Source organism: Apodemus sylvaticus, chromosome 3 (assembly GCF_947179515.1).
Source record: "Apodemus sylvaticus chromosome 3, mApoSyl1.1, whole genome shotgun sequence".
NCBI classification, from domain to species: Eukaryota; Metazoa; Chordata; class Mammalia; order Rodentia; family Muridae; genus Apodemus; species Apodemus sylvaticus.
Genome location: NC_067474.1, coordinates 129,672,464 through 129,696,494, shown reverse-complemented (window position 1 = coordinate 129,696,494; position 24,031 = coordinate 129,672,464). Strand labels below are relative to the sequence as shown.

The 24,031-nt window shown below is 42.0% G+C and overlaps 1 protein-coding gene across 2 annotated transcripts; it reads right to left on the bottom strand.

Annotated features, from left to right (window-relative positions):
- Positions 1-288: 288 nt before the first annotated feature.
- On the bottom strand, positions 289-22,470 carry Atpaf1 (ATP synthase mitochondrial F1 complex assembly factor 1). Of its 2 annotated transcripts, XM_052177035.1 has the most exons (9): positions 21,961-22,470; positions 19,374-19,482; positions 17,104-17,154; positions 16,518-16,580; positions 12,216-12,266; positions 10,809-10,856; positions 9,667-9,762; positions 7,290-7,397; positions 289-1,474 (listed from the first exon to the last, which is right to left on the bottom strand). In XM_052177035.1, the coding sequence occupies exons 1-9, from the start codon at positions 22,284-22,286 to the stop codon at positions 1,280-1,282; spliced, it is 1,047 nt and encodes a 348-aa protein (XP_052032995.1). In that variant the 5' UTR covers positions 22,287-22,470; the 3' UTR covers positions 289-1,279. The 2 variants fall into 2 exon arrangements, with proteins under 2 accessions (XP_052032995.1, XP_052032996.1); XM_052177036.1 differs by lacking the exon at positions 19,374-19,482 and having other exon boundaries at positions 21,961-22,045.
- Positions 22,471-24,031: the final 1,561 nt, after the last annotated feature.

Sequence of the window (24,031 nt, the reverse complement as noted above, 5' to 3'; positions counted from 1 at the left end):
AGTACTATTCAGCCATTAGAAACAATGAATTCATAAAATTCTCAGACAAATGGATGAAGCTGGAGAACATCATACTAAGTGAGGCAACCCAGTCTCAAAAGATCAATAATAGTATGCACTCACTGATAAGTGGATATTAGCCTAGAAACTCGGAATACCCAAGGTATAATCCACACATCAAATGATGTCCAAGAAGAACAGAGGAGTGGCCCCTGGTTCTGGAAAGACTCAGTGCAGCAGTATAGAGGGATTCCAGAACAGGGAAGTGGGAAGGGGTGGATGGGGGAATTGGGGAAGGGAAGAGGGCTTATGGGACTTTCGGAGTGGGGACCCAGAAAAGGGGAAATCATTTGAAATGTAAATATATTGAATAAATAAAAAAAAAAGAAGAAAAAAAAGAAATCACTGAGCCCCAAGATGAGCTCTGATAAACTGAACCCACGGCACTGATGCCACCAACAGCACAAAGCTTAGTTTCCACTAAGCTGTGTAACAGAGACTGAAACCCAGACTTATTTTATTGCTACGTTCCCTACACTCAATCTGGGAAGCTTTGTTCCCACTCACACTTTCGTATAATGCTTATTTCTTTTAAATCATGCAAATCTAGATTCCTCTCTTTAGAAAAAGGTTTTATTTACACTAGTGATTCATCAGCTTCTCACAGGCAGAGTTCAGGGAGCAGAGCCATAAGTGAGTTTAACAGTATGCAGGCATTGTACCTGTTTAGCTAAGTATACCCGTCATTCACTGAGTTACACTGGGCAACTCTGGAGGGGCATCCACAGATCTTTATTCTGATGAGAATAGCTGGTTGTATTAGAGTCTGGCGGGAGTTTTGGGTTATGTTTTTAGCCAGCTCACTGGTGCACGGAAAGAGTACATAAAGCTAACATTTCTTCAAGCTTATTGCTACAGTTTATGAAGACATAGAAGTGGGAGATATGAGGTCAAAATGGCCAGAATGTGACTGCACTATTACACTAAATAAAACCCAGCCAATAGTGTTGTGGATCCCTGAATATTCTTTGTTCCAAAGGCCAGAAACACTGAAAAGGAACCCTCACACTGAGAGGTAATTATCAGAATGTTTGTATATCTTTGTTCCTGAATATCAAGTATTAGGGCTCATGTCCACAATCACTTCTTGCAATAAGCGTACACAGTTACTCTTTACAGACTGCTGTCGCAGATGCTGAGTTCTGGAATTCAAGGGTGTGGGTGGGCTTCAGGCCATCCAGGACTGAGCCAACACTGTGAAGGGCCAATCCAGACACCTCTAAGTCTTATCTTGGTTCTGGGCACACTTCAGTTTTGCTCCAAGTCCACTTTGCTCCAATTCAGCGATGACAGACATATATTTGAACTCATTTGGTCTGAAGTTAAAGGTCTCTACTAGCCCATAGATCTCCTTCCGGTCAGTGGCGTAGAAGAGCTGAACCTGATTGGCGATGCACTGTGCCTCTGCAACATTCTGCAAGGCAATGAGAGCAGTGAGGCACTTCCTGCACAGCCCTGAAGTTCTGCGCCTGAGTCCTGTGGTGGAGTCACTTTCTGGAAAGGTTCCCTGACTCCCTGACCTCTCACATCTTGGTTAGATGTTCCTTCTGCATAAGCAAGGCATCTTGTTTACCAGTGTGAGGACCTTCTTTTATATTTGTTATTATTTTTTTTTTTTTTGGTTTGGATTCTTTAACATAAAACCCTCAAAGATACAGACATTATGACTTGTTTTATGTTCTAATACATAGTGATATAATGTTTGTTGAGTAAGTTAGTTCAAATATTCATAATTTCTCTATTTAGTTACTAAATAACCATTACATACATCCCAGGAAGAGGGGCAAGAGTTACTTAGCTCTAAGAATAAGTTTGCAAATATTAAGTTCTTGACTAATTAGACATACTTGAATACAACCTGTTATCTTGTTATTAATAGCACCCCAGCTAGGAAAACAGTGGCAAAGCCAGTTGTGATGATTATAAAATGTCTACAATTATCATGGTCCTTCTTCCTTTGGTAGAGTTCATTCTCCATTCCTAGTGTGAGGCTGTACTTAATGAGTAGCTTCTAGCAATTAGACTATGGTGAAATGATTGGGAAGGGCTCTTGTTATTGGAACATAAAAGAATATATCTTGAATCATTTGTTCTGGGAAATCTGGATATCATAAGGACATTTAGGCAGTCCTAAAGAAGAGTCAATGTGTTCAGGAAAGAAGTGACCCTTAAACCCAGTCAGTCTTCAGATGACTGTAGTCCTAGTGACATTTTGACAGCAACATCATGAGACTGGAGCCAGAACCACCCAGCTAAGCTGCTCTTGAATTCCTCTTCCACACAGACTGTGAAGTAATGCTTGTCATTGTAATCCACTACAATGCAGAACAACCTGTTATGCAATCATTTATAATCATTTCCAAGGTTCAGAAAGTGCTTTGCAAGGAAATGGTGAACAGCATGACAGGAGGGGACTGCACAGGCAATATCCTCAGAACCTAATGGAAGAATTAACAGCGGGCCGGTGAGGGCTTAGTTGGTAAAGGCACTGGCCTTCGGTCTGAGCTTGATCCCTGGAGCTCGAATACAGATGGATGGAGAGGACTGACTCCACAAAGTTGTCCTCTGGTCTCCATACACATGTGTTCTGGTTTCAATTCCTCCCCATTATATGCATACACACATATAATAATAGTAAATGAAATTAAAGAAAAAACACTTAACTGAGTAACTATTGTTTTTTACATAGTTCTGGTTGGCCAGAAATATTTATTTATTATTACCGATATTATTATTATTTATTTATTATTATTAGACAAAAGCACCCACCCAAATATAGGGGAAAAATCACTTAAAAAATGACTGCCCAAAATATGTTATATGGGCCAGGATTTAATTCTGGTAACTCTAACTGTGGTAAAGGACTTGCCTTAACAAATGCAAGGCCTAAGTTGAATTCTTAGCATTGGAAGAAAAAAAAAGTTTATAAACCCATGGGCTGTGCTTCTTGTCTTTGTATGCTGTACTTCTTTCTACAGAGCACTCATTTAAACCTTTTATTTTTTTAAATTGGGGCTGGAGAGGTGGGCTCAGTGGTTAAGAGCATGTATTACTTTTGCAAGAGGGCCTGAGTTCAATTTCCAGCATCCGGGTCGAGTGGCTCAAACCACATGTAACTCCAGCTTTTGGGATATCCAATGCCTCTGCCCACTGAGAACACCTGCACTCACATGCACATATTCACAGTCAGGCAAATATATAATATTAAAAATAATAAAGCAAATCTTTTAGTTTTTAAAAATTTTTTTTTTCCGAGACAGGGTTTCTCTGTGTAGCCCTGGCTGTCCTGGAACTCACTTTGTAGACCAGGCTGTCCTTGAACTCAGAAATCCGCCTGCCTCTGCCTCCTAAGTGCTGGGACTAAAGGCGTGCGCCACCACCGCTCGGCTAAAGCAAATCTTTTAAAATTACATTTTTACTTAGAATTTATTATGTGTGTATGCATGTTAGCAGGTGTGCCATGGCTCATCCAATGGAGGTCAGAGAACAAGTTCCAAGAGTTCTTTTCTCTTATCATGTGGGTTGGGGACAGAACTCAGGTCATTAGGCTTGGTGATGGGTACCTTTATCTGCTGAGCCATGTATACTGGGATCTCAGAGTCAATGTGGTTTATACGAGGCAAATTAATTGTCTGGTATGTCATCAAATATTACAAAGCCAAAACAACAACAAAAACCCCATCCCCCATCACCACCCCTCCAAAACCTTAACAATACTGCATCAGTCTGAGATTATCAAAGTGGTGAAACAGAACAAACCAAGAAAAAGTTTCCCGTGACCTACCCTAGGGCTCATTTAAGACACAGTCTCTATGTCATATTTCCATGTGACACAGAGAACAGACTTTGCCATCTATACTGACATCCTTTCCCAGTCTCATCTAGGATATCTGCACTGTGTCCATGGTTTTACCTTCCTAGTTCACCCTGAACTCTCACAGTCTGCAGCTGAAGTTCACTGTTCATAGAGTCTTATCTTTTCGCTTCCCTCTTTACCCAGCTTCATCCTCTGGTCTTGGCCCCCCAGTTATATCATTATACCACATGGTTGACTACAGTTAAGTCTGTGCTTATATCTACACAACATTCTCCTTTCCACTTCCTTAGACTGTGCTGTGCAAACACTTTCTATAAACAGCAAACATCTGAGGCTCTGGGGGCCATAGAGTCTCAAACTACTCAACTCTATTATAGAACTAAAGCAGTCATAAGTAATATGTAAATAAATCTTAATTTACAGACCCTGAAATTTGAATTTAATACTTTTCACATCCCATGAAATACTATTTTTCGTGGTTCTTTTCCTCTTAATCATTTATAATTCATGGATCTTACGAGATGTGGGTTAAATCCAGCCTATAGGCTGTGGCTGCAGATAACAATCTCATACTTTCTTTTTTTTTTTTTCTTTTTTGAGACGGTGTTTCTCTGTGTAGTCCTTGGATATCCTGGGTCTTGATTTTTAGATCCACCTGTCTCTTCCTCCCAAGTGCTGGGATTAAAGGTGTATACTACCATGCCTGGCATACTATCTCTTTTTGACTCAAATATCTAACCCCATGTTTTCATGTTTACTCTGAGCCGATAGCTTTTCATTAAAAAAAAAAAAAAACAAAACAAAACAAAAACTGGCAAAAAAGTCTACAAGCTGCCACTAACTCTATTCATCTAACAACACTACACCCATGTCCTCACTTCCTGACTCTTCTCAGTTATTAAACTACTGGAAAAGATTAAGCCCTCATTTTCAGACTTGCTCACCCAGAATAATATTCCTTTTCTTTCTCTTATATGGCTAATATTCTTCTCCCTACCATATATGTCCATATTATTTATTTGATATTTTTTTTAATGTTTTCTTTCTTTCTTTTTGAAGATTTATTTATTTTATGCATGTGAGAACACTTGCTCTCTTTAGACACGCCAGAAGAGGGCATTGGATCCCATTACAGATAGTTGTGAGCCACCGTGTAGTTGCTGGGAATTGAACTCAGGATCTCTGGAAGAGCAGTCAGTGTTCTTTTTTTTTTTTTTTCCCTTTGGTTTTTTTTGGATTTGGTTTTTTTGGAGACAGGGTTTCTCTGTATAGCCCTGGCTGTCCTGGAACTCACTTTGTAGACCAGGCTGGCCTCAAACTCAGAAATCCGCCTGCCTCTGCCTCCCAGAGCGCTGGGATTACAGGCGTGAGCCACCACCGCCCGGCTATTTATTCGATATTTAAAATAAAAGACAACCTTGTTCCCACTTCTTTCCTCCGTCCAATACCCTACTTTCCTTCCCTTGAAAGAATTAATGTTTGCCCTTTCTATTTTCTCTCCCCATCTTTCTTACATTTAATCATGCTTATAATCATAACATTCCTCTGAAACTGTTCTTATAAAGGCCCTCAAATACTCCCATGTCTGTAAATCTTATAAAATTTCAGTCTTTTTTTAAATTTCATTTGTCTTATAAGCAAGTTAGAGTTGGCCACTAACCACTTCCTGTAGCTTAGAACATCTCATCTTCATTTCCAGGCACTATCAGCTGAACTCCCTGGCCCCACCCAATATCACAATGTTTTTTCTTACTTTTCTTTGCCTATGTTTCTTCATCTCTTAAGGACTTAGTTCTTACATCTTTTCTCTTCTGCACCCTCATTTATTTTCTTGGTATTTCTTTCAATCCATGGCTTTAAATACAACCTATGAACTACAGCTTTTCTGACTACTAGGCTCATGCATCTCCCTAACTACATTATATGAACAGCTAATAGACATCTCAGATTTAATAGTCTAAAAGTGAGGTCTTGATTTTCTACCCAAAACTACTCTTTCTACAGCCTTTATCTCAGTTAATGGCAAATGCATATTATAAACAGGATTCTGGATCACTGTCTTCTAGTTGAATGTCACATAGTTTAGGAGGAAGGAAAAATCTAGAGAAATAAGACTGGGCAAGGAAGTAGAGTCCCCACTGTGTTCCAGTCCAGAGTCTACTGTTACTGTGAGACAGTAGCCTACTGAAACCATTTCTTTCTCTCTATGCAGCTGGTAAAAGACAAAGAGCAAACATAAGTAAGTGGGTGTTATAATTGGGGAAGAGCCTTTAAAGTGCCCAGTTTTCTGAGGGTATCCCACACAATCGCTGTCGGTCAGATGGAACTGAAATAAGCAAGTCTTAGACAGACCTCAAACTGTCTCTGGTGCCTGGACACATGGGAAAACAGTGGGCACCATCAGTTTTGGCATGGAGCTGATGTTCTGTCCTAGTGATTCAACTAGAAAAGGGGGAAAGGAAGGCACATGGTGGATGCCATACACCCATCAACAGTGGAGAGGAAGACAGAAACACAGCTATTACTCTAGACCGTGAGCTCATCCCATACTTCATAAGTTACCCATCTGTAATTTTACTTGAAATCTCCAGGGCCAGATGTGTCTTGGTTTTAGTATAACTGGATTTTATAAAGGTATAGGTAAAGATAATATGTAACTCTGCATTATGACCCATAATCAAACACATTAATATTTCCTTAAAAATGTGTAATATTTTGTATCAAATGAGTGTCATGACTATAAATGACCTCATCTCAGTTTAAATGAAAATTTAGCTCCAAAAGAGTTTAAGGCAGGTAAGCTGTTGTGATCAAATGAGAATGAAACGGTTTTCAGCATTAGCCACAGTGGCACACACCTTCCATCCCAGCACTTGGACAGAGGCAGGTGGTTCTCTATGAGTTTGAGGCCAACCTGGTCTACTTAGCAAGTTCTAGGCAAGCTAGGGCTACATAGTAAGTCCCAGTCTGAAATAAAATGACCTATTTTCAAGGCCAGTGAGGTGGCTTAGTAGGTTAAGCTGCTTGCTGCAAGATGACCTGAGTTTGACCCCTGGAAGCTAGATGGTGGGAGGAAGAGAATGGACCTCCAGAGGTTGTCTTCTGACTTTTTACACATGCATCTTGCCATGTGGCCCGTTCCCAGTGTGTGTGTGTGTGTGTGTGTGTGTGTGTGCACTTAAAAATTGTAAAATGAAACAAAATACCAGCAACAACAAAAACATGTATTTATCTGTGTATAACTGTATTTCAACTTGGATACTGTACGCAAGACAAAATTGTTTTCAACCACAAGAAACAAACTACATACAGACATCTTTCCTTAATCTAGACCTGAGGCATCAAAAAGATTAATAGTTAAATACCTACAGGTCTACTAGGTAAACCCAAAGAGACAAAAGCAGAGTCTTACCAGGAAGGTGGAATCCATTTCTGCTGTCATCAGCACTATGCCCTTGTCTTCCTTAAGCTCGGGATAGTGATATAAAACCAGCTGGCTGGCTGCTGCATCCCCTTGGGTCTGTACGGAGGAACACTTATCAAAGCTCAATAAGGAACCACCACAACAAACTGCAATTTCAAAGCAACAGAGTCTGAAGCAAATTCTAGCTCTTAACAGGCCCTTGGGTGCTGGTGAGTTAGAGGACTGGTATGCAGGGGCAAGGTCAGGCCTGCAAAGGCACGGTGAACTGACAGTTTTCATGGTGTTATTTGTGTCTTCAATTGGAAAAGATTTGGCTTTTTTCCCAGAAATGTTTACGAAGGCAGTGAATCCTTCATTGCAGTCATACATTTAAAAACAAAATGGTACAGGCAGCTACCAAGCTAAGGTCTAAAGAACATGATGTGCTGGTGTAATAGCTACTTCTACAGACTAGTGCATTTCATCTACTCCCTGGGGCGGCTCTAACGTCTGAGCTCTTTTAAGCTATAGCTAGCACTGGAGAGTTTGTGCACAAGCCAGATTTCTATTGTGTGGCTTTAAAATATTATCTAGTTGGGGCAGAAAGGAGAGAAAAATGACAAATGTGTAACTTTGTGAAGAATGATCAGCAAGGTCACCAGACCTCAAGTCTAGACTAGGAAGAGAAGCTGAATTTAAAGCAATGCCTGTACACAGCATGGAAGAAAACAACCACAGTAAAACACAGATCTGTGGGCTCCAGCTTTAGAGCTCCAGCAGGCACCCCGGAAGTATAGTACAGAACTATTGCTACAGCGCTCTTAACAGTTCCCGCACCACACGCTTAACATAGTGATCATTCAGGTCATAATCCTAATACATACTAATTATTTTGATCATTACGTTTCTGAAGGACTTTCTGAGGGTTCGTTATGAAAGTCATACATGAGAATATTACAAACAGACATATACCTCTCAACCCATATAAGAAAGAAAACATTAGACACCATGGTGGCTAGAATGGAAAATGTCCCCCAAAACTCAGGTTATCTGAATGCTTGCTCCCCAGTGGTGGTGCTATTTGGGAAAAGTTATAGAACTTTTAGGAGGTAAAGCCTCGCCGGAGGAAGTACATCTTGGGGGCAGAGGCGGCCATGAGAGTTTATATCTTCGCCCACTTCAGTGTATTATCCACTGTATGCTTGTTGAAGAGTGATCTCTCAGCTTTCTGCTCTGGCTACTTGTTATCATGTCTCCTCAGACATTACGGAGTCCCGCTCTGGAACTGTAAGCTCTTCTAGAATGGTGTTTATCACAGCAATAGAAAGCCAACAAGGACAGACATACAGTATGAGGAGTCCTCTGTACTTCTTTCCAATCCCATTCTAGAGGCAACATCTACTCTGTATTTGGCATCTGTCAAGTCCTCTGTGCTTTTATATTTTAGCTATGAACTCCTTTGGTGCAGATCTTTTCCCATAGGACCTAGCAGGGTTCTCAAGACAATGGTCAATGTTTAAGTTTATAGACTTTGGAGTAAGACAACCGGGACTCAAAATAGTTTATTACTTAGTAATACAAATATACTTCCCTAAGCTCACCTTCTTCTCTATAAATAGAAATAGTAACAGTAGCCACTCATGACAAATATGAGGAAATTAAATGACAAGTATAAGACACCCACTGCATAGTATCTGTCTAATGCTAACACTCAACCAATTATAAAACAAATTATAGTACAGCAAATACTCAACAAATTATAAAACCACAATGTAAAAGCTTGCTCCTTCATTTTATTCTGTGCCAACCGCCTCAACTTTAAAGCCAAAACAATACATGGTTTTTTGTTTTTTTAAACTAGGTGTGCTCCAAATACAGAACACCAATGAATTAAAACGGACTTTTTTAAACTTTCAAATGTACTTTGAGCTATATTTTTACTCTAATATTTGTAAATAAAACAAAGAAAAAAAGAAAACAAATAAACTAATATTTATGATATGAAAACTATTCATCTAGCATTTTGGAAAAGGCTATTTTGGTTAATAAAACCCAAGTAAGATATGGAAGCCTTCCTCAATGGGCTTACAGCTTGGGTTAAAACAATCCATTTGTGTTGAGACACATGCAACAGATGTCATAGAGGTTGTGGAAGGAGACAAAAGAAAGACAGTAAAGCTAGAAAAAGGCATTCTGACCTCAAATATTGGGTACTGAGGCCTAGAAAACCAGCCTAATATTCAGTGTATGACAATCCATCAGCAGTACAGCAGGTACTGTTGGAGTCAGCCAGTGTTCTGGACCCAACCCCAGGAAGGCTTCTAGTATTACCAAAGGATACACTTCTTTTTTCTACCCTGTGTTTTGTAGAGCATAGGTCACCTACCTGAATATTTATAAGTGCAGTGAAGTGGAGTTCTGTACCTGTCCATTGTCCTACAAAGAACTCATAACCATCCCTTCTTGGTAGTGCACAAAGAAACTGTGGGAAACAAAAAAATAAGCAGACAGGTGAATAAATGAAGTATTTCTTCAATGTATAACCACTAGTAGCACTCTATTTCTTCAATGTATCCCAGGCTGGCCTCAAACTTATATACAGCGAAGCATGACCTGACTCCTGATTCTCCTGCCTCTTCCTCAAGTACTTAGAATAAGCATGTGCCACCATACCCAGTCTATGGGGTACTGGGAATTGAACCTGGGGTTTCAATGCTAGGTAAAGTAACCTACCAACTGAGTTATATCCCCATCCCATAATGTTTGGCTTTATGGGATGAAATTATGAAATTAATTATGTGATAGTATAACAAACACATGCACATTTCTCAACCCATCTAAGAAGGAATGTATCATACATGAAATTTGAGAGCTGACATTTAGCAATATTACTATCCAGCCCACCAGTATGATACATATCTCTGATTGCTAAGGTATTCTTTATTTCCTGCAAGCAATGTTTGAGAAAAACCCTAGCAATCATTACTGACAAGCCAGCTCTCACACTGGCTATCAATTCCCTTTCCCAGGAACTGTATGGTGGATCACTACTTCAGCATCAAATATTAATTTATTTCTGGCACATATATCAGAATAGCATGAACAAAACTGTAAAGAAAACTCTAACACTGGAACCTGAAGGAGATTGTGAAGATTAAGGTCTTAGGTGCTGTCTCGTATCCTTCCTTCCTTCATTATTTATTGACGCAGGGCCTCTCTATGTAGCCCTGGGTGGTCTGGAACTTGCTATGCAGACTAGGCTGAACAGGGTTGAAGGCATGTAACACTACACTGGGTTCTATGGTGCCTTTTCATATGTACATATACTGACAGATTAAGACCTATATCAGAAAGGCCTAATATGTAGTACAGTGCTAAAAAGCCATTTATAAGAATGAAAATATCACTTATCAATATAATTAGCATATAAGCACCATTGTTAATAGAGCATTATATCATGGGAAGAACTGGTCTGAAATTGTCTATTTGGTAGCACTTATAAGCAATTCTCAGTCAGTACAGACTTACTGTTGGGCAGGACTGAGCCCGGTTCCAGATCAAATCAAACTTCTCTTTCTGTACGTTAGAAAAGGATAAAATTAACTCACAAATAGGAAAACATGAAAAGTCACAATCACACTAGATTTTTCCCAAGACTGAATTCAAGAACTATATTATGGCTGGAACAGGTTTTTAAATTCCATCACTTACAAATCCTTCTTATAATAAAACGACAGGAAACCTGGCGTATGCTTTGCTGCTCATGCTACAGAGTGTGTGTGAGGATTAAGTGCGCCAATGCCTCAAAGTCCCCAAGGAACCAGGTACTCAAGGGAGACTTGAGAAGGCCTGTTCAATAAGCTGATATGGAAGATCTAAAACATAACAAATGCAGACTGCTTAGATTGTGGAGTTCAGGAAGGTAGGTAGGAACATATATGTATAAGAAGTTAAAAAAACAAAGGATAGAGATTTCCTCCTAGCCAAAGGCCTGGCTTTTCTTTCTGTATGCATTTTCCTCTTCAATCTTATACTTATGCAAGCCCTGCAGAACACAGCCATGTTCTTCAGTGTGCTTTAAGGTAAGAGATAAGCTCTCTTTCTTTTTTTATTTGCTATATAGACAAGGCTGACCTCTAACTCATGAGATGTGTCTGCCTGTTTCTACCTCTCGAGCACTGGGATTAAAGGTGTGCACCACCGCGTCTGGTCTAGAGTAAGACAGTCTTTCTTTGTTTTGTTTTGGGTTTTTTTGTGGTTTTTTTCGATACAGGGATTCTGTGTAGCTCTGGCTGTCCTGGAACTCACTTTGTAGACCAGGCTGGCCTGGAACTCAGAAATCTGCCTGCCTCTGCCTCCCAAGTGCTGGGATTAAAGGCATGCGCCACCACCGCCCGCCCAAGTTAGACAGTCTTAACTAGAGAAGATAGCCATAGCCTTTCTTAGTTATAGCAAAGCAATGGCCAGTAATCACCTCTAAAACAATTCCAAGAAGGCAAAGCCAAGAAAATGCCACTTGCTAAGGGGAAAAGCTGAAGAGAGACCTAGAGAGAGCTCCAGGTCAGCTCAGCATTTGCCACACACAGGAAGGGAAGAAAGCTGTGCTGTGGCAGTGTCTTGACTCCCCAGTTTGGTTGGAAAGTGGAAATGAAATAAAATGTATCTGGAAATCACTCAGAAACATGAACTTACAGTAGCCTCCCTGGTCAGAGACTTGGAAACATTTCTAAACCAGAAAGAGGGAAAGCAAAAGTCATAAATACACCATATGGAGCTTCCAATCTCTGCTGCTTATGGCATAATAAAACTCTCAGAGTCATAAAGTGTAAGTTCCTGGGATGCCATAAACAGAAGAAAAGTAAAGGCAACTGCCTGAGAGGGTAGGAGCGCTGACCTCATGCTGAAACACTTCCACCTCCCCACCAAATCACTCACAGGAATAACCGCGTAGACTGTGTCTTTTGCTGAAAAATACTGCTGCCAAATCTGCAATAAACAACAAATGAATGATCTGTGACAATGTGGATAATCTTCTCAATGTATACCAAAATGCAGTGATAGCTTTCATCTTCAGAGTATTATTCTATCTGATAATAGAGAGGAAAAGTCATTGTAATGTTCTTACAACTAGTATGATTAAAAATTTTAATACCATATGCTCTTCTAAATGATTAAACTGTAACTCTTTAAGAACTTCTTTCTAAGATTCATTTTTAATGTATATATCTATGTCTCTGTGTACTATGTGTGTAGATGCCTTTGGAGGCCAAAAGGGGTGTTGGATCCCCTAAAGCTGGAGGTAAAGGCAGTTATGCGCCCCCTGATGTGGGTGCTGGAAACTGAACACAGACCCTCTAGAAAAGCAGAAAGTGCTCTTCACTCCTAAGTCATATCTCCAAGCTCTAAACTATTTATTTCTTAACAATCAACTCTGGGAGCTGGAGAAATGGCTAACAGCAGTGGTTAATAACATGTACTGCTCTTGAAAAAGACCCTAGTTTGGTTCTTAGCATCCACATTGGGGAGCTCATGGTTATCTCTAACTCCAGTGCCAAGAGACCAGGAGGATCCAATACCTTTGATCTCTGCAGGCTCCTGCACTCAGGTAAGCGTACCCCTTACAGATAGACAACTGGTAATAATAAAAGAGGATGGAGAGATGGCTGAGCAGTGAAGAGCGCTGGCTGGAGTTCCTGCTGCCCAGATGGCTGCTTATACCATTTGGAACTCTAGTTCCAGGGAATCTGACACTCACTCTTGGCCTCCACAGGTACTGCACACATGTGATACATAGATATGTATGCAGGCAAAACATCCATACACATATAATAAGAAAATAATCTTTACAAAATAAACTGTCAAAGAAATAGTTTCTATGAGCTCTGAAGTAATTATTCTCAGGGTTTATCTTGTTTGTGATAGGTTTCCACAGGTTTTATCTTCCCCACACCATACCTCCCCAGCCAACTGTGGGCCTTCTCAGAGAGGAAGAATACACACCACTCAGAGTTTAGGGTCTGGAGTCAATGGCCTGGGATGCAAATAGCCCTGACTATTTACTAGCTATTCTACCTTGAGCAAAACACTGAAACTTCCTAGACAACACTGATAAAACAGCAGTGACACCAACCTCATAGGACTGAATGAAGACTGACTGAAATGACAGAACTGAGACTGGCAGAGTAGACACTAAAGTCCTACATATAGGGAGCAGAGAGACCCTGCTGTCTGACTGGGACACAGAGCAGTCACAATCTCTCTGCCTGGCAGCAAAGAACACAGAGTATAGTTGAATTTCATGATGTAAATACCCAAAAGTAGTGAGTAGGTTTACAAAGTATAATATTAGAAAACAGGAAAAAGGAAAAAAACCCCATAGTTTTATTACACTCAAAGACTTATTTTGTTTTTTTTTAGGAATATCTTTTTTTTTACAGTATATTATATACAGCACTGTGCAGTATTATTTCTCAGCACATATGTATGTTGTATGCTCATACTTTTTACTTCTATTATTTTTTTGTCCTCTGTGGCTTTTCACATTTTGTGTTTTTATTGGAGTTTCTTTTCCTGCCTTCCCCACCAATTCTTCCTTAACTCAAAGCTAAGTTTACACTTTTACCCACAAGTAGTTTTCCTTTATCATTTCAGTCAGAAGTTTTCCTATGATTGTCTACTGCATCTCTCTCTAGAGATTGAGCTGGCTAGTTTTATGTCAGTTTGACAGAAGACAGTCATTTAAGAAGAAGGAGCCTCAGTTGAAGAAATGTTCTTAGTAGACTGGCCTGTGGACCAGAATACGGTGCATTTTTTATTTAAAAAATACATTTAAATTTGTTTATTATTTTATGTGCATGAGTATATGGTTTGCACGTACATATGTATGTATACCACATTTATGTCCCCAAGAAGTCAGAAGAGTTTTTGATCTCTTGGAACTGATATTACAGATGGCTGTGAGCCACCGTGTGGATGCAGGGAACCTAACCTCAGTGCTCTGCAAGAGTGACTAGCTCTCTCTTAACCACCGAGCCAATCCTGCAGCGTGTTTGTAATTAGTGATTGATGTGGAAGGGCCCAGCCTACGGTGGATGATGCCATCCCTCAGCAGGTGGCCCTGAGACATAAAGAGCAGCTGAGCAGGCCTGTAGGAGAACTTCTCCATGGGGTTGGCGCACCAGCTCCTGCTTCTATACGCCCCTCACCTCCCTAGACAGACCACAAACTGTAAGCCGAAACAAACACTTTCCTTCCCAAGTTGCTTTTGGTCATGGTGTCTTATTGCAGTAATAAAAAACTAACTGAAACAGATGTTAATTTAAATATGGTCCTTAGCATATGAATCTAGCATCTCCTTCACTAGTTACAGGCTCTGTGTAGGCAGGATATCAGTCTACGCCATCACCGATGTCCTGCAATCCAACAGTATCAGATGGTCATGATGCTAAGGATATAGCTCAGCGGCAGAGCGGCTGCTTAGCATGCATGAGGTCTTGGTTCAATTCCCAGTACTGCTTGGTTGTGTGAGGGGCAGGCAAAGGGAGGGAATTTGGCTTATACTAGAACTTCTTAAAGTTTTTCCACTTGTGACTTCCTTTTGCCCAAGAAATTTGATTATGGGTCTATGTAATACAAAATAGGCATACAAAACAAGTATTTCCTGATATTAAATTATAAAAATATGTCAAAATAATTCTTTCACATACATATATTTTATCATTTATTAAAGACAAAAAAGAACTTATATACTATTAAGAGGTATGTGCTTATTTTTAAAATAAATCTTGACTGAAATTCGATATTGTAAGATATAAATAATCGGCCAGGCGGTGGTGGCACACACCTGTAATCCCAGCACTTGGAAGGCAGAGGCAGGTGGATTTCTGAGTTCGAGGCCAGCCTGGTCTACAGAGTGAGTTCCAGGACAGCCAGAGTTATACAGAGAAACCCTGTCTTGAAAAAAACCAAAAAAACCAAAACCAAAACCAAAACAAACAAACAAAAATATATATAAATAATCTTCAATACTCAATTCACCTCAATAATCAATCACCTCAATTACAGAGGTGATTGATTTTTTAAAAAAAATTTAACTGCCAATGTTTAGAACATTGTTTTGCCTAAATATTTATTTTTTTAACCCTGTGCCTTTAAGTTGGGAATAACAGCATCTACTTCTAAGGGTGGACATTAGAATTTAATGAGGAAATACCTATGAAGCAACAAACACAACGCCTGCCTGTTTTTATTATTCCTTTAATTACTATATTGTTCATGAGCACATAAACCTAAAATATAATAGCAGTATAAAGAATCCTCACATAGTTTCATACAGGCTAAACAGAAAAGAATTACAGTCGTAAACAGGAATGGGCAATGTAATTCAAGGCACACGGAATGACAAAACAGGCAGGGCAGATCATGGATGCTTTTGAGAGATGGTTAGGAAATGCCAAGGAAATGGGCTGTCACTGGATATTTGGAAACATGTTCCCAACACAGTATTTTTTCATTTATTTTAAAATATAGCTATAGCACTCTGTGTTAGGATTCATTCTAAGTGCTTCACAAATGTTAACTCATTTAATTCTCAAATAGTTTGAGAAGTAGGCGTACAGTTGCTACCACTTTACAGTGGGGGAAACTTGTCAGAAAGGTGGTAGAGCTAGGGCTTAAAAATGGCAGCTCATTTCTAAAGTCTGTTTGCTTGCTTGCTTGCTTTTTTGATACAGTATTTCTCTATATAGCCCAGGCTGTCCTGGAACTCACTCTGTAGACCAGGCTGGCCTCGAACTCAGAGATCTGTCTGCCTCTGCCTCCTGAGTGCTGGGATTAAAGGTGTGCATCACCACGCCCATCAGCTCTACAGTCTCTGCTTTAACCAGCACAGTACCTTCTCTGTAGGGCAAGGAGCACCATAAACTCACTAAGATAAGGGAAAGAGAACGCTATGTGGAGGGCAGCTGTGCTCACCACTGTCCCACCCGCTCACAGGGGAGCCTATTTGAAAAGGTAGTACAAAGCCAGGCAGAGAATTCTGACGATTTAAAATGAAAGAGAAAGGGTAATCCTAAGTCATTAGACACATAAAAGCAAGACAAAGACAGACACTTTTTTATGTCACTGTTATTTATGTGACTAATCACTTGTTGTAAAAAAATGACCTTTTCTGTTCTCAGACTTGGTTCACAGAGCAAACAGTCTCAGGGAGCATGCCTATGCATTTTCATCCATTACCTGTTTTATTTCCTCCGCAGTTTTGTCTTTCACCATCTCCACGTTGAAGACTGAACTGAGAGTCTTGAAAAAAGAAATAGCAATTAACATCTACAATTAATGGTAACAACAACCCCAGCTTAGTTCTGTCTAAAGCCTGTGGAGAAGACTGTCAGCACAGTGAAGCAGACCCTCAGTAGGAACAAAAACCACTCACTCGGCAGAGAACAAGTCTCCACTCCCACACAGCCCTTCACAACTCTATTCTGGGGAGCATCTATTAGGTCATCCAGCACTCCCCAGAAGTTTCCATCTCACCAGCGAGTCCTGCAGCACTTTGCAGCTGGTAAAAAAGGAGAAATGCTGGCTGCTGTTCTACATTCCATTTCCTTCAAATTTCTTGTGGCATCCTTAGATCCATACTTAAGCTAAAAGTCATGTCAAGGACACAATAATCCAGACAAATATTTCTCATCTCTACTGTTGGGAAAAATTGCCTTATACAAAAGTCCCTGAGCGCAACAAATATGTTTAAATTTTCAGCCTCTTATTATAGATGTCCCATATGACTTCGGACTTAGATTTCTATATTTAATTAGAAACCTACCTTGTCCTTAGTGAATCCTTTGCTTGCTGGCAGTTTCCCCAAGGCATCTGTCTGAAATACATGATGAGACAGACTATTAAACTATACTTTCCTCATAGAAAAAAAGAAAAAGAAAGGCAGGAAGAAAGAAAGAAAATAAATCAAGCCACTGAGGTAGGCAATCTCATTAATTACTTCTGAACGCACTCATATCTGCTCTTTTATAACACTGTACATACTACTCTAAGAGTTACTGTTGATGGGACAGCTTTCCTTCTGCGAAGAGTCTGAGATAGAGAGATGAGAATGGGTGTGTTAGTGGACACTGACTCCCAGTACAGGAGTTTACACTATACCTGCCGCTATAAAGAACTGTGGAAGTCCATGAAGGATTCCTTCTGTACTTGGCCCTCTGACCTATTCCATACCAGACACTGATTAGGTAAGAAATGGAGAGATGTGTTTTCTAAAATTGATTATTTCTGATAGCATTTCTAGTGGTAGGTATCTTCAGCATGCTAGAGTCCTGTTGTTTTCTCAGATTCTCTATTAATTAGACTTCTTGTGATGGTTAAAATCCTTTGTTACACTGACTGGACTGAGAGGTGCCTAGGGGATTTGTAATACACCTCTGGATAAGTCTGTGATGTCACTTCCAGAGATGTCTTGGTCATAAGGGTTCTGTTGGATTAATCCTTTGTTGGATTCATAGTATTATAATATTGAGAAATGATGTAGGCTGTGGGCCTATCTGGAGGAAGTCTGTCATTAGGGCGTGTTCTTAGGGGCTCTAGCATATTCTGGTCTCTTTTTAGATCCCCCTTTTCTGCTTCCTGAGTCCACACGCTCTTTGACATGAAGTACTGACAAATCTGAAACAACATGCAACACCCAATCTTTCCTCGTTAAGGTTGTTTCTGTCACAGAAAAGTGCTAACAACAAATACACTTCCTCTCTATTTGTTCCTAGGACCTCCCAGATTACAAGTTTTCACATTCTAGGTTGTAAAATCACTTTAGTGGATTGTCATCAGAATTTTTTAGGAGATGAAAAGAAAGAATGAACTACCCAGGCACGATGGCTCACACCTGCAATCTGAGCACATGGGAGGCTGAGGCAGGAGGGTTACTGAGAGCTCAAGAGGGTTACCTACTAAGTTCCAGATGAGCCTGGTTTACAGAGTGAGAACCAGACAAACATAGAAAAAGAATACATTACATGTAATGAGAGCGCTGCTGCATAAAAGTTTTGTTTGTTATAACATATACATGTATTCTAAGTAGCAATGTGAATGTCTGACTCCTACTGTGAGTCTGGAAAGCACTGCCCTAGATCTTCATAGCTAGCTTTTCACATGCTTTCCCCAGCACCGGTGCTCAAGGATCACAAAGACTAATGATACATTAAGTTCTTTTTATGTGCCAGGGATGGTGCTGAAGAGTGCACAATAATAGTTCATTCAATCTTTACCACGATTCTGTATTATTTTTTCTAATTCACAAATAGGCAAAACTGAGGCACAGAGAAGTTACATAATTTGCCCATAACTACCTAGCTGGCAGCTGAAAACAATGATTCAGTCCCTGGCATGTGGTTCCAGAGCTTGTCTTCTCCTCAGGCAAGTTACCCTACCTCTACCTTTTAAACTCAATTACCTCTGCAGCCATGTATACATACTCACATGCAGACATACACACCTACACATAACATGTGTACATACATGCAGACATACATACCTACATATAACAATGTATATATACTCATAACATGTGTATGCAGACATATACACCTATACATAACAAAAAATAATAAAAATAAAAAATGAGTCTCGTGGGGTCTGGTGGTGCACATCTTTAATCCCAGCTCTCAGGACAGAGACAAGAGAATCTACGAGTCCAAAGCCAGCCTGGTCTACATAGCAAGTTCCAGGCCAGCCAGAGATAGACTGTGAGACCCTGTATTTGAAAAAAAAAAAAAAGCCAACCCTGGACCTCCATTGAAAATATTTCCCTGTTTCCTACAGTTCAGTGCCATGTGCACCTTGATCACTAGACTACATTTCTTACGAGCGGGGGACCCTCCTTTCATGCCTCTACATTCCATCATGACTACAGGATCTTGTCCAGCAAGAACTGGACACACATTTATTGACTGAGAATGAGTAAAGATGAGATGTTCTGGTCACTGGGGACCACTTCAAGGGTAAGGGCTAGTAAACTTATATAACCTAACCAAACCACACCACACCACACTAAACCAAACCAGCTCCCAAGGCCCAGGAGGGCCTTACCTTCTGCTCCACACACTTGATAAAATCACTTTGTCTGGAGTGCCCCACTGGTTGCTTTCTGAACTCACTGCGCTTCTCCAGGCGGGACTCAAAGGCAGCTGGGTCAGACCTGACGAAAGGTACACAAAGTTCATGTGAAGCACCCAGGCCTTCCTGGGTTCTGCAGTAAGGAAGTACTCCATTACACCTCCCTCCTCAGAGAAGGGACATGGGCACCATGAGTCTAAAGAGTTTGTGTTCAGCTGTTAGGAACTGGGTGTAAGTCAAGACAGTGGAAGGCAAGGCCAGTGACTCAACTCCAGCTCAGCCTCATGGGATGGACCCGCAGCGCAAGGCTGTTGGTTTCCTCTTTCCTTTTGCAGGCTATTCCCTCAGGTGGCATGGCTTGCCTTCTCAGGTTCCTAAGCCACTCAAGATTGAAAGAACACTCTGAAGTCATATTGCTGGGTCACCTCTGCAGGCAGGAATCCTGCAGGATGCCTACTAGGTGCTAAGGTTCTACCTGAATGTATCTTAATTTTGACATCTCCCTCCATACCCACCCTCAGATCCTGTGCTCCAAGTGGATGCTTTGGAAGAAGACTTAGTACCTGAGTATCTCCCTGACCTCCTATCAGACAGATCATCAGAATTCATCTTTTATCTTAAAACAGGGATGCTCTCCAGGCTTGAAGGCTAGGCTGAGGCGGCCATTGTCACTAAGAATACTTCAGTATGTGTAGCAGACCACGGGATGCTTGGCTTTGTATTCGGAGATAAAAACCTCATCCATGAACTCTAGCTGCCTGGCTGGGAGACACACAACACGGTGGGTGAGGAGCCAAGGATATTGTTTAACCCTTTGGTAGACCTTCAGAGTCAAGACATTATAGGGCATAGCCTATTCCATAAAACTGTCTGGATGTCACTCTTTTCATTACTACATAGATGGGCTGATCTTTTCTTTCCATCTGGAAGGACTGGGTCAACCTAGCTAGAAAGCACGGGTGTACCTGAGCTTACTATGGTGAGTGCATTGGAAACAGGGGCACCCTGGGCAGCAGAGTTCTTGCTGTGCTCTAGGGTCATAGAAAATAGCTAACACACTGTCTCTACCTGAAGAAATTTACTACTATCTAGTTGCAGAGAAAGATACGTAAGTATGTACACAAACACTGCTGATAATTATGACCACAACACAAATGTGTTCAAACATCCTTGAATGACTGAGGTGGTTTCATGACTGTACTTTTGATTGTGTTATTATTTTCCATATTTGGAACACAGTCCTCCAATGATTTTAGAGCTAGACCTAGACCACACTATTTGAAGAAGTTTTGGCACTAGATTGATCTAGAGAGGGGCAGGGACTAGTATGTGAAGGTTTTATGTGGAGCACTAAGCAGTCTGGACACTGAAATATCAGTATGCATAAATGTTGATGGGAATGAGCTAGGAAGGAAGGAAAGAGACCATTATTGGCTCCTGAGTAAGTATGAATAGAAGAACCACTAAGTACTAGGTGAGAGGCGACACCTCTTCGGAGACGCTTGTGTGTAAAGGGGATCAGAGAGAGATGGGTGGAGAGGTCTGCAGATCAAGCACTATTTTAAAATGACAAAGATTTGAGAATATCTAATGTTTGAAGGAGAGTACAAGTACTCATTTATTCCATCATTGCTTTAAAGAGCATGGACGATCACTATATTCCTGGTAAAGTGAGAGTTGGAGGGTTCCAAGGCTAGAAGTGGTAAACGCTAGTCAGAGGAACTGCTGCCCACGTGAGGGCGAGGAAGAACTTAAGGGAGTGGAATTAAAATGAGACAAAATGCAGAGAACGTGAGCCTGTAACGTCTGGCTTCCTTTCAGAACTGCTTTCCTACAGCACCAAACTCTCTCAGACCACCTTTCCATTTTACCTTCATCCTCCTACTTGGAACTAGACACCCACTGTACCTCACAACAGCCTAACCCTTCGGCCCTTTTTCTCCTCAGCGCTGGGGATGGAACTCAAGGCCCAGTACATACCTAGCAAGTTCTCTTCCACTAAGCTACACCCCTTCCATCCTCCGTTTTGCCTCCTGGAAGCTGAAGCCTTAGGAACCCTGGATTCGGTCAGATAAAGCCTAACCAACTGTGTGACTCCTGGCAAGCCTTTACCTCTCTCTAGATCCTTACATTGCCTTAATGAAAGGGTTCAAACATCACACTATCAGTCTTTGCGGCACTCCCGGTCTCCTTTCCCTGCAGTCAGGGCCCTAAGCTGGGAGCCTGGGAACCTGATCTCTCGGGCAGGTATCTGCTGACTCAACATGTGACCTTGGGCAAATCAAATGTCTTCGCTGAAGGGCTTCATTTTCATCTCTCTACATAGGGGATAACTTTCTCAGAGCTGTCTTTCTCACAGGACTTTACACTGAGAACTAAGCACAAAGAAGACTATGGAAAGATCTGCAGAGATGTGACCTTAGACAAGTGACCTGACCTCTCTAAACTTGGAAACAAACTATTGGTATAGTTGGGACAGCACCAGCCCACCGTGCGGGATAACAGCGCAAGCCGGAAGCTCTGTCCGCGCGTCCCCACCCCCACCCGGCCAGGACCGCACCTGCGCAGCTGCTGGATCTTGTCCCGGTAGCGGTCGTAGAAGGGGTTAGCTTCCAGCTCGCCGACCCCGCGGCCGTCTGCTCCCCCGGAGGGCAGGCCCGAGCCCCGGCACACCGGGAACACGCGCAACTGTGCCGGTGACACGAGCCCCAGCCCCAGGGCGCGGCTGCGCACTGCACACAGGCCTCGGTAGAGGCCGGCCACCTGGAGGACTGCGGGGCACGCTCCACCCGCAGCGGATACGACGGCCGCCATGGCCGCCTGCGACTCCCCCTCCTCCTCCTCTGGCGCGTCAGCCTCGGCCCCCGGCCCGCGCGCCTGCTCCATCGCCCTCGAGGTCCGCGAGGCCCGTGTTCCGCCACCGAGGTTCCGCGCGCTCAAGGTTCCGGGTGCTGGAGTGGAGAAGGGACGGCGGCGACGGTTCGGGCTGGCTGCTCTCGGTTCTGCCCACCCGCTCTGTGTGTGTAGTGGCGCGTCTCCTCCCGGGAGTCTGCCGGGATTCACCCCACCCCCCTGCCCCCGACCAGCAGCCTCTGCGCGCCAGGCTCCGTCTGGAAAGCTGGCTTGCATCTTCGGGTTCTCACCGGGCTTGCCCCTTTTCTAAATTTACTTGGCACTAGCTGTAACAGTTTCTTCTGCTGCAAAGGATGTTTGAACATCATAGCTGACGCTTCTCTTTATCGGTTTCTATTTGCAGAAGGTTCCATTGGCCTTATACCCTATGAGGTAGATATTAACCTCATTTTACATACAGATGGAGAAGCTAAACCGGCTGTGAACCATTAAAGTCATAAGTTCCACCTAAGAGCTAAGCTTTTTAAAAATGCAGTGCCTCTGAAGTCTGGGTTCCTCCTGGCATTTAATTGAACTACTTTCCTCAGAGACACAAGGAATTGTCCTTGACAAGTCTTTATTCCCGCTCTCTCCCTCTCAACCAAAATGTCACCATCTTCTTCACTTGCTGAACCAAATTCGAGCTTAGGAACAATGGTATCTCACCTGCTAGTAGCAAAAAGCAGACCTTAGGTGAGAGCAGTCACGTGGAAGTCCTTCTCTACCCTTAGTTGATAGGAACCCCTCTCGAGGTAGGAACAGACTCCAAACTGTTCAATACAGCCTGCGCTCAGACATTAGACTCTCCATGCTGGGACAATGCAGTGGGAGAGTATGGAAGTCTGACTTTGCTGGCCTGTACCTGGCTCCGGATTCTTCCCCGTGCTGGTTCTTCTGCTCAAACAGGCATGCTTTGCCTCCTCCTCATCTGCAACTCAGTTCTCTCAGCCCCTCAGAGAGATCTCTCGAGGAACCTCCCCATCCTTAAAAATAACTATTGTGTTGGAGCATGGTGAGGCACATGTGGAAGGCAGAAGGCAGAAGGCAGTTCTTCCTTTCCATTTTCCAGGGATCTAACTCAGGTCAACAGGCTCACATGGCAAGTGCTTTTAACCTGCTGAGTCATCATCTCTCCCCCATCCCCTTTATAGTCTATTTTTACTCCCTTTTCTTCTTTTTTTCTGGAGCTGAGGACTGAACCCAGGGTCTTGTGCAAGCATTCTACTAAGCTAAATCCCCTTCCCACTCTATTTTTTTTATAGAAGATACAACTATCCAAAACTAGCTCTGTGGTGGTCCGAGGTAGAAATGCCTCCCATAGACTCCCTGTTGGGGAGGGTGTGAACCTGTAGGAGCCTTGCAGGCGGAAGTATTGCGTGGCTTTGAGAGCTGTAGGCTTGCACACTTTTGCTTTATGCAGTGGATAAGGATGTGAACTCCCAGCTTCCTGCCCCAGCCACCTGCTGTCATGCCTCCCTCCTTTGTCATTATGGACACCCCCTCCCCCTTTTCTGGAACCATCAGACAGACAAACAAAAATACCACCACCACCACCACCAAAACAAAACAAGGCCTTAGTCTACAAATTGCTTTACTCCTGGTATTTTTATCACAGCAACAGCAAAGTTTACATAAACCCATAGAATTTATGTAAGCACCATGTTTACACAAACCCGTGGGATTTACATTATAGTGGAGCCAGATAAATGCTTGTACGTAGAAATGCAAAGAGAAATGAG